The sequence below is a fragment of the Anomaloglossus baeobatrachus genome, chromosome 5 (assembly GCF_048569485.1).
Source record: "Anomaloglossus baeobatrachus isolate aAnoBae1 chromosome 5, aAnoBae1.hap1, whole genome shotgun sequence".
Classification (NCBI taxonomy): Eukaryota; Metazoa; Chordata; class Amphibia; order Anura; family Aromobatidae; genus Anomaloglossus; species Anomaloglossus baeobatrachus.
In genome coordinates this window covers 199,341,516-199,353,312 of record NC_134357.1, presented here as the reverse complement: position 1 = coordinate 199,353,312, position 11,797 = coordinate 199,341,516, and the positions used below count along the sequence as shown (strand labels likewise).

General features: G+C 45.9%; 2 protein-coding genes across 2 annotated transcripts; both read right to left on the bottom strand.

Annotated features, from left to right (window-relative positions):
- Nucleotides 1-336: 336 nt before the first annotated feature.
- Nucleotides 337-2,016, bottom strand: LOC142311051 (ATP-dependent DNA helicase PIF1-like). The gene has a single exon (XM_075349092.1). The coding sequence runs from the start codon at nucleotides 2,014-2,016 to the stop codon at nucleotides 337-339; it is 1,680 nt and encodes a 559-aa protein (XP_075205207.1).
- Nucleotides 2,017-2,454: 438 nt separating this feature from the next.
- Nucleotides 2,455-4,366, bottom strand: LOC142312705 (uncharacterized). The gene is given in 3 exon segments (XM_075351693.1): nucleotides 2,455-2,841; nucleotides 2,844-3,637; nucleotides 3,904-4,366. Coding segments are annotated over 3 exon segments (1,617 nt in total). The 3' UTR covers nucleotides 2,455-2,481.
- Between the last annotated feature and the right edge of the window lie 7,431 nt (nucleotides 4,367-11,797).

Sequence of the window (11,797 nt, the reverse complement as noted above, 5' to 3'; positions counted from 1 at the left end):
ATTTTGTGTGAAGACCTTTTCACTCTCTGTAAGTAACTTTCCTTGTAAAGGGGAGTCAACAACTTGCGCTTTGACGTTGGATCTCATTGTCACTCTTGAAAACGCAGCATACAGTTGTCCATGGCCAAAAACTGGTTCAGGTAGATATATGCCAACACGGTATAGAGTTTGCCCTTGGGACTTGTTTATTGTCATGGCAAATGCGGGTTTTAGGGGAAACTGACGACGGCGAAGCTTAAACAGAAGGCGAGTGTCTGAAGGACATATATCAATGCGTGGAATTAACACTTCCTTGTCTTTAGCTGATCCAGTGATGACTCTTGCTTGAATGAGGTGTTAATACATTCCAGTCACAATAAGGCGCATTCCATTACATAGTCCTTGTTTGGTATTTAGATTCCGGAGCAACAGCATGATGGTTCCAATTTTAAGTATGTGGGATGGCATACCTGATGGCGTTACACTGTTTAAAAATTCAACGGGATAATGTTCACATTCATCTTCATTGTCTACATCTATTGAATCATCACTTTTGTACAACTTATATTCACCTGGCATGCAATCCAATACACGGGAATTTAGCAGAGCAACATCTTCGTTTTTGGCACAGAGAATTGCATAGGAAGAGGCTTTGTTAACATTGGTTTTGTCGTTAACATCAATGTTAAAACGTTGTCCAAAAACCTCAGTTACAATGCAGTCTTTACACAACATGTCTTCAGGTATTTCAATAAGGTCTTCTCCAAGGTTATATTGATTGGTAAGTTCACCGTTACCAAGTTTCGGAAGCCATTGGCTGTAATCTGGATCAGTAGATAGAATGTTGTTAATTAGTTGGAGTTTGGTAAGGTTTTTCCAAAGTTCTGACATTTTTAAGCTGGACTCAATAATATCTGTTCTTGAGCCACTTGGTATAACTGGAAGGCATTGTCGAAAATCTCCCCCAATAACAAACACTTTTCCACCAAAGGGAATTACATTTTTTTCTGCTACCTTTGTGGTCTTTACTTCACGCAGAAGTCTGTCAATTAAGGTCAAAGCATATTTGGGGGTCATAGTGCATTCATCAAGTATTAAAAGACTTGCATTGTGTAAAAGTTTTCCTGCTACTGTGTCTTGTTTAATTCGTGAAACGGATATTTCATTGACTGGAACTGGGATGCCAGATAGTGAATGCATAGTACGACCTTCGTTTAAAAGGTTTGCTGCAATCCCTGTTGTAGCGGACATCAACACTTGTTTTCCCAACCCTCTGACGTGATGCATTAAAACATCATAAAGGTATGTTTTGCCGCTTCCTCCTGGACCGTCAATAAAGAAGAATTTTGGGTTTGCACTTGCTTGGTTTTGAATGGCGCTTACAATGGTGTCATATGCAATTTGTTGCTGTTCATTTAAGGAGATTCTCAGCTCTGTTGCTAACAATAATTCTGAAGCTTCGTTATACTGTGGAGCTTGTGGAAGTTGTATTTTAGGGTGTGGCAAATTAAAGTCAGCAAAAGTCTTTCCATGTAGTAGTAAAATATTTTGGACATCTTGCATGGCGTAACCTTCACATTTGCAACAATAACCAGTTTGGTTGTGAAGATGTAAGCAGTAATCTTCAACTAGATTTTCCTTGAAAAGTGTCCAAAGTTGATCAGGGTTTGTAGGGGGGCCAAACACGCAGATGTAGGCAAACAATTCACGAAGTTGCTTAGGCATATGTAGGGTGACTGCGTCTTGTAAAGTAAGTTTCCACACATTATCATCAAATAGAAGTCCCAAAGCCAAAGCTGCAGCTTTAAATGTGTCATGCAATACTCCATTAACAGTTTTTAAATGGTTATAACTTGTAGCTCCTCTGACATGCAGTAGTAAGAGGCGAAGGCAATATCTTTCTTGATCTTTGAGACTAAGGGGCACTTTGCACACTACAACATCGCAAGCCGATGCTTGCGATGCCGAGCGCGATAGTCCCCGCCCCCGTCGCAGCTGCGATATCATGGTGATAGCTGGCGTAGCGAACATTATCATTACGCCAGCTTCACATGCACTCACCTGCCCTGCGACATCGCTCTGGCCGGCGACCCGCCTCCTTATTAAGGGGGCGGGTCGTGCGGCATCATAGCGACGTCACACAGCAGGCGGCCAATAGAAGCGGAGGGGCGGAGATGAGCGGGACGTAAACATCCCGCCCACCTCCTTCCTTCCGCATAGCTGGCGTGAGCCGCAGGACACAGGTAGATGTTCCTCGCTCCTGCGGCTTCACACACAGCGATGTGTGATGCCGCTGGAAAGAGGAACGACATTGTAACATCGGTCATTTCCAAATTATGGAAATGACCAACGCTACACCGATGATACGATTGCGACGATTTTGCACTCGTTAATCGTATCAAAAAGGCTTTACACACTATCGCCTGCGACGCTGGATGTGCATCACTTTCAATTTGACCCCACCGACATCGCACCTGCGATGTCGTAGTGTGCAAAGTGCCCCTAACAGTATACATGCATCCAATTATTGTGCTTACTCCACGTAGTCTTGGATTCCAAGTTTTTTTCCCAAACATAATGCTCTGGAATCTCTCGATACAAATATTGCCTTGCATTTTCATCCCGTTGGTTTAGCAAAAACCATTCTAGTAATATTGAGGTTGTGGTTAAAGTTTTGGACACATCTTTGAGTTGAGCATCTTCAAAGAAATAAAATTGTTGTTGATGTGGTAAATGAATAGCTAAACGTATAATGGCATGGGACTGTGAATGCATTGGAAAGGCAAATATTCGCCACGCAGCTTTGGGAGTACTGACATATCTTGAGTCCACAAAAGTTGAAGATTTATCTTGGTTCAGAGTTTTCTGTTGGATGTCGACGTTAGCTTTGTCATGGCCTTGTCATGGCCTTTGTAGATGTACTTAAAAAGATATTTTACACTTTTGATTGAACCGCAGATTTCCACGTTGAGGTGACAGTTGTAGCGTTTTAGTAAGTATGGGTTGTATGGGACTATCCATGAGTTATTGATATGTTTATTTTTGTGAACAATGTTCTCAATGTCTTGTCGTCGGTATGATGGGAAGCCATCTAAATCTTTAACAGTGTGCTGTTTTAAGTCCTTTAGAAATTTTTTAGTATATTTTCCATTTTGCATGCATGGACTTGCTGGATTAAGAACTCCGCATGGGCCATGAACCGTATGAGACACTACAATGTCATAGGGCTCTGGATATTGTTGTTGGTTAGGAATTTCAGCCCATACTATGTTGTCGATGTCTTCCTCAGTGTGAATCTTTGAATTGGTGTCTAAGATAAGGAGAATATGTGCACGTGGGAGCCCTCTTTTTTGAAACTCGATGACATGGACCATTGCTATGACTGTTCCAAACAGGCCATTTTTGATGTCTTGTAAAAGGCTTTTTAGTTTTAGCCGAAATATGCGTGCAACTAAGTCAGGCCTATGTTCTACTTGTTGCCATGGTTCCAGATGCTCGGTGATTTCAACCCATTTAGGATTACAGGTCATGGTAACAAAAATGTCTGGTTTTCCATACTTAGTGACTATTGCCATTGCATCTTGATAATGTTGTTGCATGTTGCGGGGGCTTCCTTCAAATGAGGATGGGAGAATAACTGTTTGCCAATAGGTATTCCCTTTTCAATTGATCGTTGTTGCAAATGTTCTTGAAGAACACAGTAGTCTTCCACTTTGAGGATTTTTTGATTTCTTCTTATGTAATTCAGGCAATTTGCTTCTATTTTAACATCTGTGTCTACTAAGTACTGTTGTGTTAGTTTTCCACCGTTTAAAATTGGATTAAAGTGATTGCGGACAGAGAGTTGAAAACTGTAGTATTGCAGTTGTGTAATTCTTCTTGTAGTGCCTTGTTGTTGTAGGTTTTCATGCCAGCCTTGATCACCTCTTGGAAAGAAAAGCGGATACAGAAGAGCATCAAGGTTGCTGTGTAAAATGCTAATCCGCTGTGTTTTAGGAAGTAAAGGGTTGTTTTTGTCTGGGTGAAGATGAACTAATATATCCCTGTTAAATGGAGGCTCTCCATCATCGTTTTGGAAAACTACTGCGACCTCACTAATGCGTGGTTTGTTGTATCGCCGTGGATCTTGTCCACATTCTTGTTTAATGGCCATGACAATAGAAGGCATTGTAGTTCCATATGTGATAGCCCTCTGGTCCTCTTCAGCTTCTACATCTTTTAGCATGCGATATGCAGCTTCAAATGGGTTGATTTGTTGTAAAAGTTGTGCAATTTGATGCATCATTTCCATATTACACTTTTTGTTTTCGTGAACGGTAAGCCGTTGTTCTGTTGCCTCATTTGGATCCAAGATGTATAATTGAGCATATTTTGGAGTTTGGCCCATTTCTGGATGAAGTGTCCCTGTGCGGTGGTAAATTTGACCATGAATTTTAAAACAATACAGGCCAAATCTTGGGGGCGGTGCAATATTGGCCCCAAATGAAGCAAACGCATGTGAACTGTTGATGCTTCGGATATTGTCCATAAAATGTTTACTGTGTGGATGACTTCCTTTCATCAATTGCTCCAACAGATCTGAGTATTGAGGTATGGGCAACTGAATTTTCCCTTTTTGGCAGCATTGAGTGAATAGATTGTCTGCTGGTTTTTCATCTCTAAAATTGTGTGAGTTGCATTTGGAGCAGAGTGAATTCATCTTTCCACAGTAGTGCTGAATAATTGTATTTTCGTTGTGTGTTCTGCTGGCTGCAAATTGTTGAATATTGTGTTGAGTTTGGCTTAGATGGTAGAGCATTCTTTTGTGCTGAATTAGGCGATCATGTTGTTGTCTTTTTAGTTTGGAAGGTGGGGATTCATGGATCCGGTGTTGGCTGTTGGCTTCTGCATCCTGGGCTTGTCTTGCAGCAGTTTGTTGTGGTGTCTCTTGTAGGCGACGTTGTTTGTGAGCTGTGGCATCTTGTGCTTGTCTGTCCGCAGTTTGTTGAAGTGTCTCTTGTTTTCTACGTTGTGTGTGAGCTGTGGCATCTTGTGCTTGTCTGTCCGCAGTTTGTTGAAGTGTCTCTTGTTTTCTACGTTGTGTGTGAGCTTCAGCATCATGGGCTTGTCTATCGGCAGTTTGTTTAGGTGAGGCTTTGTGTCGACATCGTCTGTGTGAATCAGCATCCCTGGCTCGTCTTTCGGTAGTTCTTTGAAGTGTCTCTGTGTTGCGAGGTTGTTGTCGCATTGATGCTGCTGCTATTTTTCTGTCATGCTCGCTGGTGTATTTTCGCTTACGACCCCTTGTAAGACAGGGCTCGTCAAGTGTTCTCGGGTGAAGCTGTGAAAAGCAGACAGAATGAATAAGAGTTAGATTGTCGAGTCCAGTAAAGGATTTTTTTGTTAGTGTACTGTGCATGAGAGAAGGTGTTGAGTTGACCTGTGAGAGCTATGTTGCACTGTGTTAGTGAGCAGGTCTTTACAAATGGTGCTGAAAGTATGTTACTACATGGTTTGCGCTGTAGGTGTGTTTCATGTGGAGAAACTCCAGAAGTGTGGGAGTGTTTATCGTTGTGTTGTGAGCTTTCTTGGGGGCTACGATACAGCGAGGCATGAGATGGGTAGAAATCTCGTTAGTTTTTTGTGTTGTTAGTTGCCTCTAGTTCTAATGTAAGGCAGTTGATGTGACAGTACTTGTCCCGTTGCTAAGGGGGCGTTGGGTTATGGAGGATGCATTGGGGCAGCAATTCATCTGCACAGGCAGATGCAAACTGGAGCCAGTGGAGGCAAGACATGTTTGTGAGATGGAATGATTTTGGTAGGTACTCTGTGTCTTTTGTGTGTGTCCATTCCCTTCTTCCTCTGGCTTACCTGTTCATTTTCAATTTGTTGTGGTGTCTCCTGTTGTGGTGGAAGTGCGGGAGGTGGTGCTTCCAAGGCTTGTCTGTTTTCTTTTTTTTGAAGAGTATCTTGGTGTAGCTGTTGTGTGTGAGCCGTACCCTCGTGGGTTATTGTGCAGGCAGTTTGTTTACATGTGTCTTGGTCTGGAGGCTGTGTGCTAGTGTTCGCATCACGGCGTTGTCTGTTGACCTCTTGTTTTTATTTGCCTTTGTTTTTGATGTTGTAGTTGCCTTCTTTCTGCTGCTGCTTTTCGTTGCTGGTCGGTGGTGTACTTGCGTTTAGGCCCCATTGTAAGGCAATCAGCGTAAATCGTGTTAGACGTAATCTGGAAAAGACACCAAAATTGCAAGACATGGCAAATTATATGGTAGACTACAGGCAAGAAGTATGTATTCAGCGCTTTCCATAGTTATAGGATTGTGTACCATTGTTACCAGCGTACGTTGGTAAGCTGATAACCATGGTACACATTGGGTAACTATGCAAAGCGACAGTGCTGGTTCATTTTTTGCTTGTTAGTCTCCTGCTGTGCAGCACGCATCGGCGTGTTGACAGCGGGAGAGCAACGATCTTAATGGGCAGGGAGCCGTCATATGCTGGTAACCATGGTAAACAATCGGGTAACTAAGGAAAGCACTTTCCATAGTTACCTGATTGTGTAGCATGGTTACCAGCTTACGCCGGCTCCAGCACACGTGTGCCGGGACCCGGGGTAAGCTGATAAGCAAAGCGCTTTCCATAGTTACAGGATTGTGTACCATGGCTACCAGCGTACGTCGGTATGCTGGTAACTATGGTACATATCGGGTAACTATGCAAAGCGACCATGCTGGTTAATTTTGTGCTTGTTGGTCTCCCGCTGTGAAACATGCTGATGAGTACTGCACAGCAGGAGACCAACGATGTGAATGGGCAGGGAGCCGGGGTAAGCTAGTAACCATGGTACACATCGGGTAACTATGCAAAGCGGTTTCCATAGTTACCCGATGTGTACACTGGTTAACAGCATACACCGGCTCCGGCACACGTGTGCCGGGAGCCGGAATAAGCTAGTAAACATGGTACACATCGGGTAACTATTGAAAGCGACAGTGCTGCTTCATTTTTTTGTCTGTTGGTCTCCTGCTGTGCAGCACGCATCGGCGTGTTGACAGCGGGAGAGCAACGATCTTAATGGGCAGGGAGCCGGCATACGCTGGTAAGCATGGTACACAATCGGGTAACTAAGCAAAGTAGTTTCCATGGTTACCCGATGTGTACCATGTTTACCAGCGTACGCCGGCTCCGGCACGATCCCAGCAACGCAACGGTATGTCTCGGCTGGGTTGCCGGTGTGGGCTTCCATGGGTGCAGCAGTCACCTGGGAGTCGGGGCTCCATGTGGGTTCGGGGAATGCGTGCGGGAGGCGGGGCCAGGCCGAGCGTCTAATGCGTGCGGGGGCGGGGCCTGGCGGAGTGGCTAAATCGTGCGGGGGCGGGGCTCCGGTAACTATGCAAAGCGGTTTCCATAGTTACCCAATGTGTACCATGGTTGCCAGCGTACGCCGACTCCGGCACACGTGTGTCGGGAGCTGGGGTAAGCTAGTAACCATGTTACACATCAGGTATCTAAGGAAAGCGGTTTCTATAGTTGCCCAATGTGTACTATGGTTACCAGTCTACGCCGGCTCCGGCACCCGTGGGCCGGAAGTCGGGGTATGCTAGTGGTTTCACACATCCAGCGCGCTCCCGTACACTGTGTACAGTACAGTGGCCGCACCGCAACTTCCTGGTCACATGCTCCGGTCACATGACAACACGTGATCGGAGCTTGTCGCGCGTCCACTGTACTGTACACAGTGCACGGGAGCGCGCCGGATCCGACAAAGTGGAGAAAAGGTAAGTAACTATTCAAAGCGACAGTGCTGACGTTTGCCGGGAGCCGGGGTAAGCTAGTAATCATGTTACACATTGGGTAACTAAGGAAAGTAGTTTCTTTAGTTACCCGATGTGTACTATGGTTACCAGCCTACGCCGGCTCCGGCACATGTGTGTCGGGAGCCGGGGTAAGCTAGTGGTTTCACACATCCACTTTTCTCCACTTTGTCTTGCCGGTGTGGGCTTCCGGGTGTGCAGCAGTCACCTGGGAGTCGTGGCTCCATGTGGGTTCGGGGAATGCGTGCGGGGGGCGGGGCCAGGGTGAGCGTGCAATGCGTGAGGGGGCGGTCCGAGCGGTTAATCCGTGCGGGGGGCGGAGGCGAGGGGCAAATGCGACAGTTGTCACTGTAACGACATAATTTTGGAGTAAGACAGACAGAATAAGGCAAATAGATAGATAGATACATAGATAGATAATATACTTATTAGGCTATTCAAATTGTCCCTCCATTGAGGAAGGAGACAAACTCTAGCGCCACCTATTGGAAGTAGCAATCCTAAATGTCAAATGGGGCTTTTTAAACAAGCCTTTTCATAAGACTTAGGATATATTGCCAGATCAGAATCCCAATTTGCAGACACGTTGTTTTGGGGTGATTGCCCCTCGTCAGTACAAAGTGTGGGTATCTGGTCTGGCTTATGAGAAGCTATGTGGGGACCACGGGGGAGACTATTCTCCTCATGGAGACCTGACAAACCAGTCTCACCTTATTCAGCTACTCATGAATCATCTTAGACCGGTCTTGGTATACTGGAGTGGCACCATGCACATCAATGGATGAATCGTTTTGCATCATCATTAATGAATTATGCTTTGCATCATTGGATGGCTCATGTTATATCATTACTAATGAATTGTGCCTTAAAATTATCATATGTGGCCTTCATTTTCTATGTTGCAATTTGATGTGTGTATTTCATTAATAGTCCACTAGGTGGCGATATAGCAGAGTTTATCTATATATGCTTATGTGATTCCCCTTTTTTGATGTACTGTAATTCAATGTTTGCAAAGCTGTTTTATATTTATGCAGACACGATTTTGTATATATGGTATTAGCAGATTTACTATATTGTGTCTATTCACACTAATTTTTGTTATGTGGGCATTTTCCCACTTCCAAAATGGTGCTTCCACTCTTCCTGTTGTGCGTGCGCTCCTCGTGCAGTGTCCTCCTCCCTGCCCCCTCCTGGCGTCCATTAGTGTTTTTTGACTAGCACACATTTGCGGTCTGGATCCGGGACGCCAGGGAATGGGGAGATTGATGTGCAGTGAGCGCCAGTTATTTTTTGATTTGTGCCCCATAAAAGACAGCCCACAGCACTGCTCCAGTGCCTCCTGTTGAAGCTGTGTACAAAACACGTGTCGAGGCATTTGGCAGTGTGGTTTGTCAGCAGGCACATGCACTTTTGGCACCCTAGGTTAGTGTCTTTTTGTTTGCAAATGAAGTGATTCTGATTTAACCATATGCTAATGGTATTTGTATTGCACTTTAAGGCAATGTGCACACTTTGCGTTCAATTCCGCAGCGTGTAAGTCACTGCCTGTGCGTCTCAGAATGCAGCCGAAAAAGCTAAGTTCTGAGACACATTCGGCAGAACGCAACGTGCGCACATTCCTGGAGAATTCATGCTTTCTTGATGCTTACTCTTCCATAGACAGAGTGGGAAAAGCATCCAGAACGCACATTTTTGACAGTGCAGTCCCACTCGGCTCTGCAGCATCCCCATAGACTTGCAGCAGAGCAGAGTGGGACCGCACTGTCAAAAAGAGCATGGCTGGCTGCGACAGTGCCGCGCAATCAGAATGAACTTCACCCGACTTCATTGTGATCGCGCGGCCCTGTGCGTGTGCCGCGGCTTGATTTGCGGTCACACGTAAAGGACTCACCTGTGATCTCAAATCCCCTTAGTGACTGCAGTGAGCCGGGCGATCAGTTGTGCCGTCACTCAGGTTACTCGCGGCCACAGCTGCAGTCCTCCACCTGAGAGTGGTGGCCACGAGTAACCTCAGTGACATCACAGCTGATCGCGCGACTCACTTCAGTTGCTGCATGGAGCTCACAGGAGCGGCAGTGTTCTACTGCCGCTCCTGTCAGCTTCCGATGTAGCAGAGCTGGAAGCGTCGTGGGACCTTGCGTGGATTACGTCAGACCTGGAGGTGTTTTTGAGTGGTTAATAAAGTGGTGAAAGAGGGTGTTTTTTTGTCTTTGATTCCAAATAAAGGATTTTTCGTTGTGTGTTTATTTTCTTTAACTTACAGGTTAATCATGGAAGGTATCTCGGGGAGACGCCTGCCATGATTAACCTAGGACTTAGTGGCAGCTGTGGGCTGCTGCCATTAACTCCTTATTACCCCGTTTGCCACCACACCAGGGCAATTCGGGATGAGCCGGGTAAAATCCCAAGACTGTCGCATCTAATGGTTGCGGCAATTCCGGGCAGCTGCTGGCTGATATTGTTAGGGTGGGGGGCTCCCCATAACGTGGAGCTCCCCATCCTGAGAATACCAGCCTCCAGCCATGTGGCTTTACCCTGGCTGGTTTCCAAATTGGGGGGACAGCACGCCGTTTTTTTTCAATTATTTATTTATTGTTTACTGCTTGATATAGACCCACCCACTGGCGGCTGTGATTGGTTGCAGTGAGAAAGCTGTCACTCAGCGTGGGGGCGTGTCTGACTGTAACCAATCCTAGGCACCAGTGGACGGAGGAAGCAGGGAATACGTGATGGATTAATGAGCGGCCGGCATTTTCAAAAGAGGAGAAGCCGCCACAGTGTGAACGCTGTGCAGCGCCGCACCGGTGATCGTGGATCAGTGAGTATGAGAGAAGGGGTGGGAGGCAGAGACCGACATGGACAGAGAGAGAGAGAGAGATAGAGAGAGACCGACCGAGAGAGAGAGACGAAAGACCTGCCTTTGTTATGTTAAAAAAAATGCGGATCGCAACAATAATGCAATGCAAACGCACTGCTTCACATTTTGTCAGCGATTTTAATTGATTTTAATGGGTGTAGAACGCAGCCAAAATGGCAAAAACAATTGACATGTTGCTTCTTCAAACGCATGGGTTTTTGACAAATTTTTGACAATCAAAATGCTGCGTTTCAAAAAGCATAGTGCGCACAGATTTTGCATGATTCTCATAGACTTTGCTGGGGAATCAGAACGCATGCATTTTGTCAATGACAGTGCAGTTGTAAACGCAGCCAAAACGCAGAAAAAAAAACAAAGTACGCACACAGCCTAACAACTATTCAGTCCATATTTATGCTAATGTATGTTTATTGCTTTGGACATCTGACCTTTCACACCAATGAATTAAGCTGGGTTCACACATAGCGACAGCGACAACGACATCGCTGTTACGTCACCATTTTCTGTGACGTAACAGCGACCTTGTAAGTCGCTGTTATGATCGCTGCTTAGCTGTCAAACACAGCGACGCAGCAGCGATCATAACGTTGCTACATGTGCAGAGAGCAGGGATCCGCGCACACTGCTTAGCGCTGGCTCCTTGCTCTCCTAGCTACAGTACACATCGGGTTAATTACCTGATATGTACTGCAGCTACATGTGCACAGAGCAGGAGCCGGCACTAGCAGCAAGAGCGGCGGAGGCTGGTAACGAAGGTAAATATCGGGTAACCAGGGAAAGGTCTTCCCTTGGTTACCCGATGTTTACAGTGGTTACAGCTTTCCGCAGCTGCCAGACGCCGGCTCCTGCTCCCTGCTCGCTTCATTTCGTCGCTCTCTCGCTGTCACACACAGCGATGTGTGCGTCACAGCGGGAGAGCGACGACGAAAAAATGAAGCTGGACATTCAGCAACGAGCAACGACCTCACAGCAGGGGCCAGCTCGTTGCTAGATGTCACACACAGCGACAGCGACGGGACGTCGCTGCAACGTCACAGAAAATGGTGACGTAGCAGCGACGTCGTTGTCATCGTCGCTGTGTGTGACACCACCTTTAGGATTGTCATGTACTGTTATCTTGTTTGGTGTCATCATGTTTATTGCT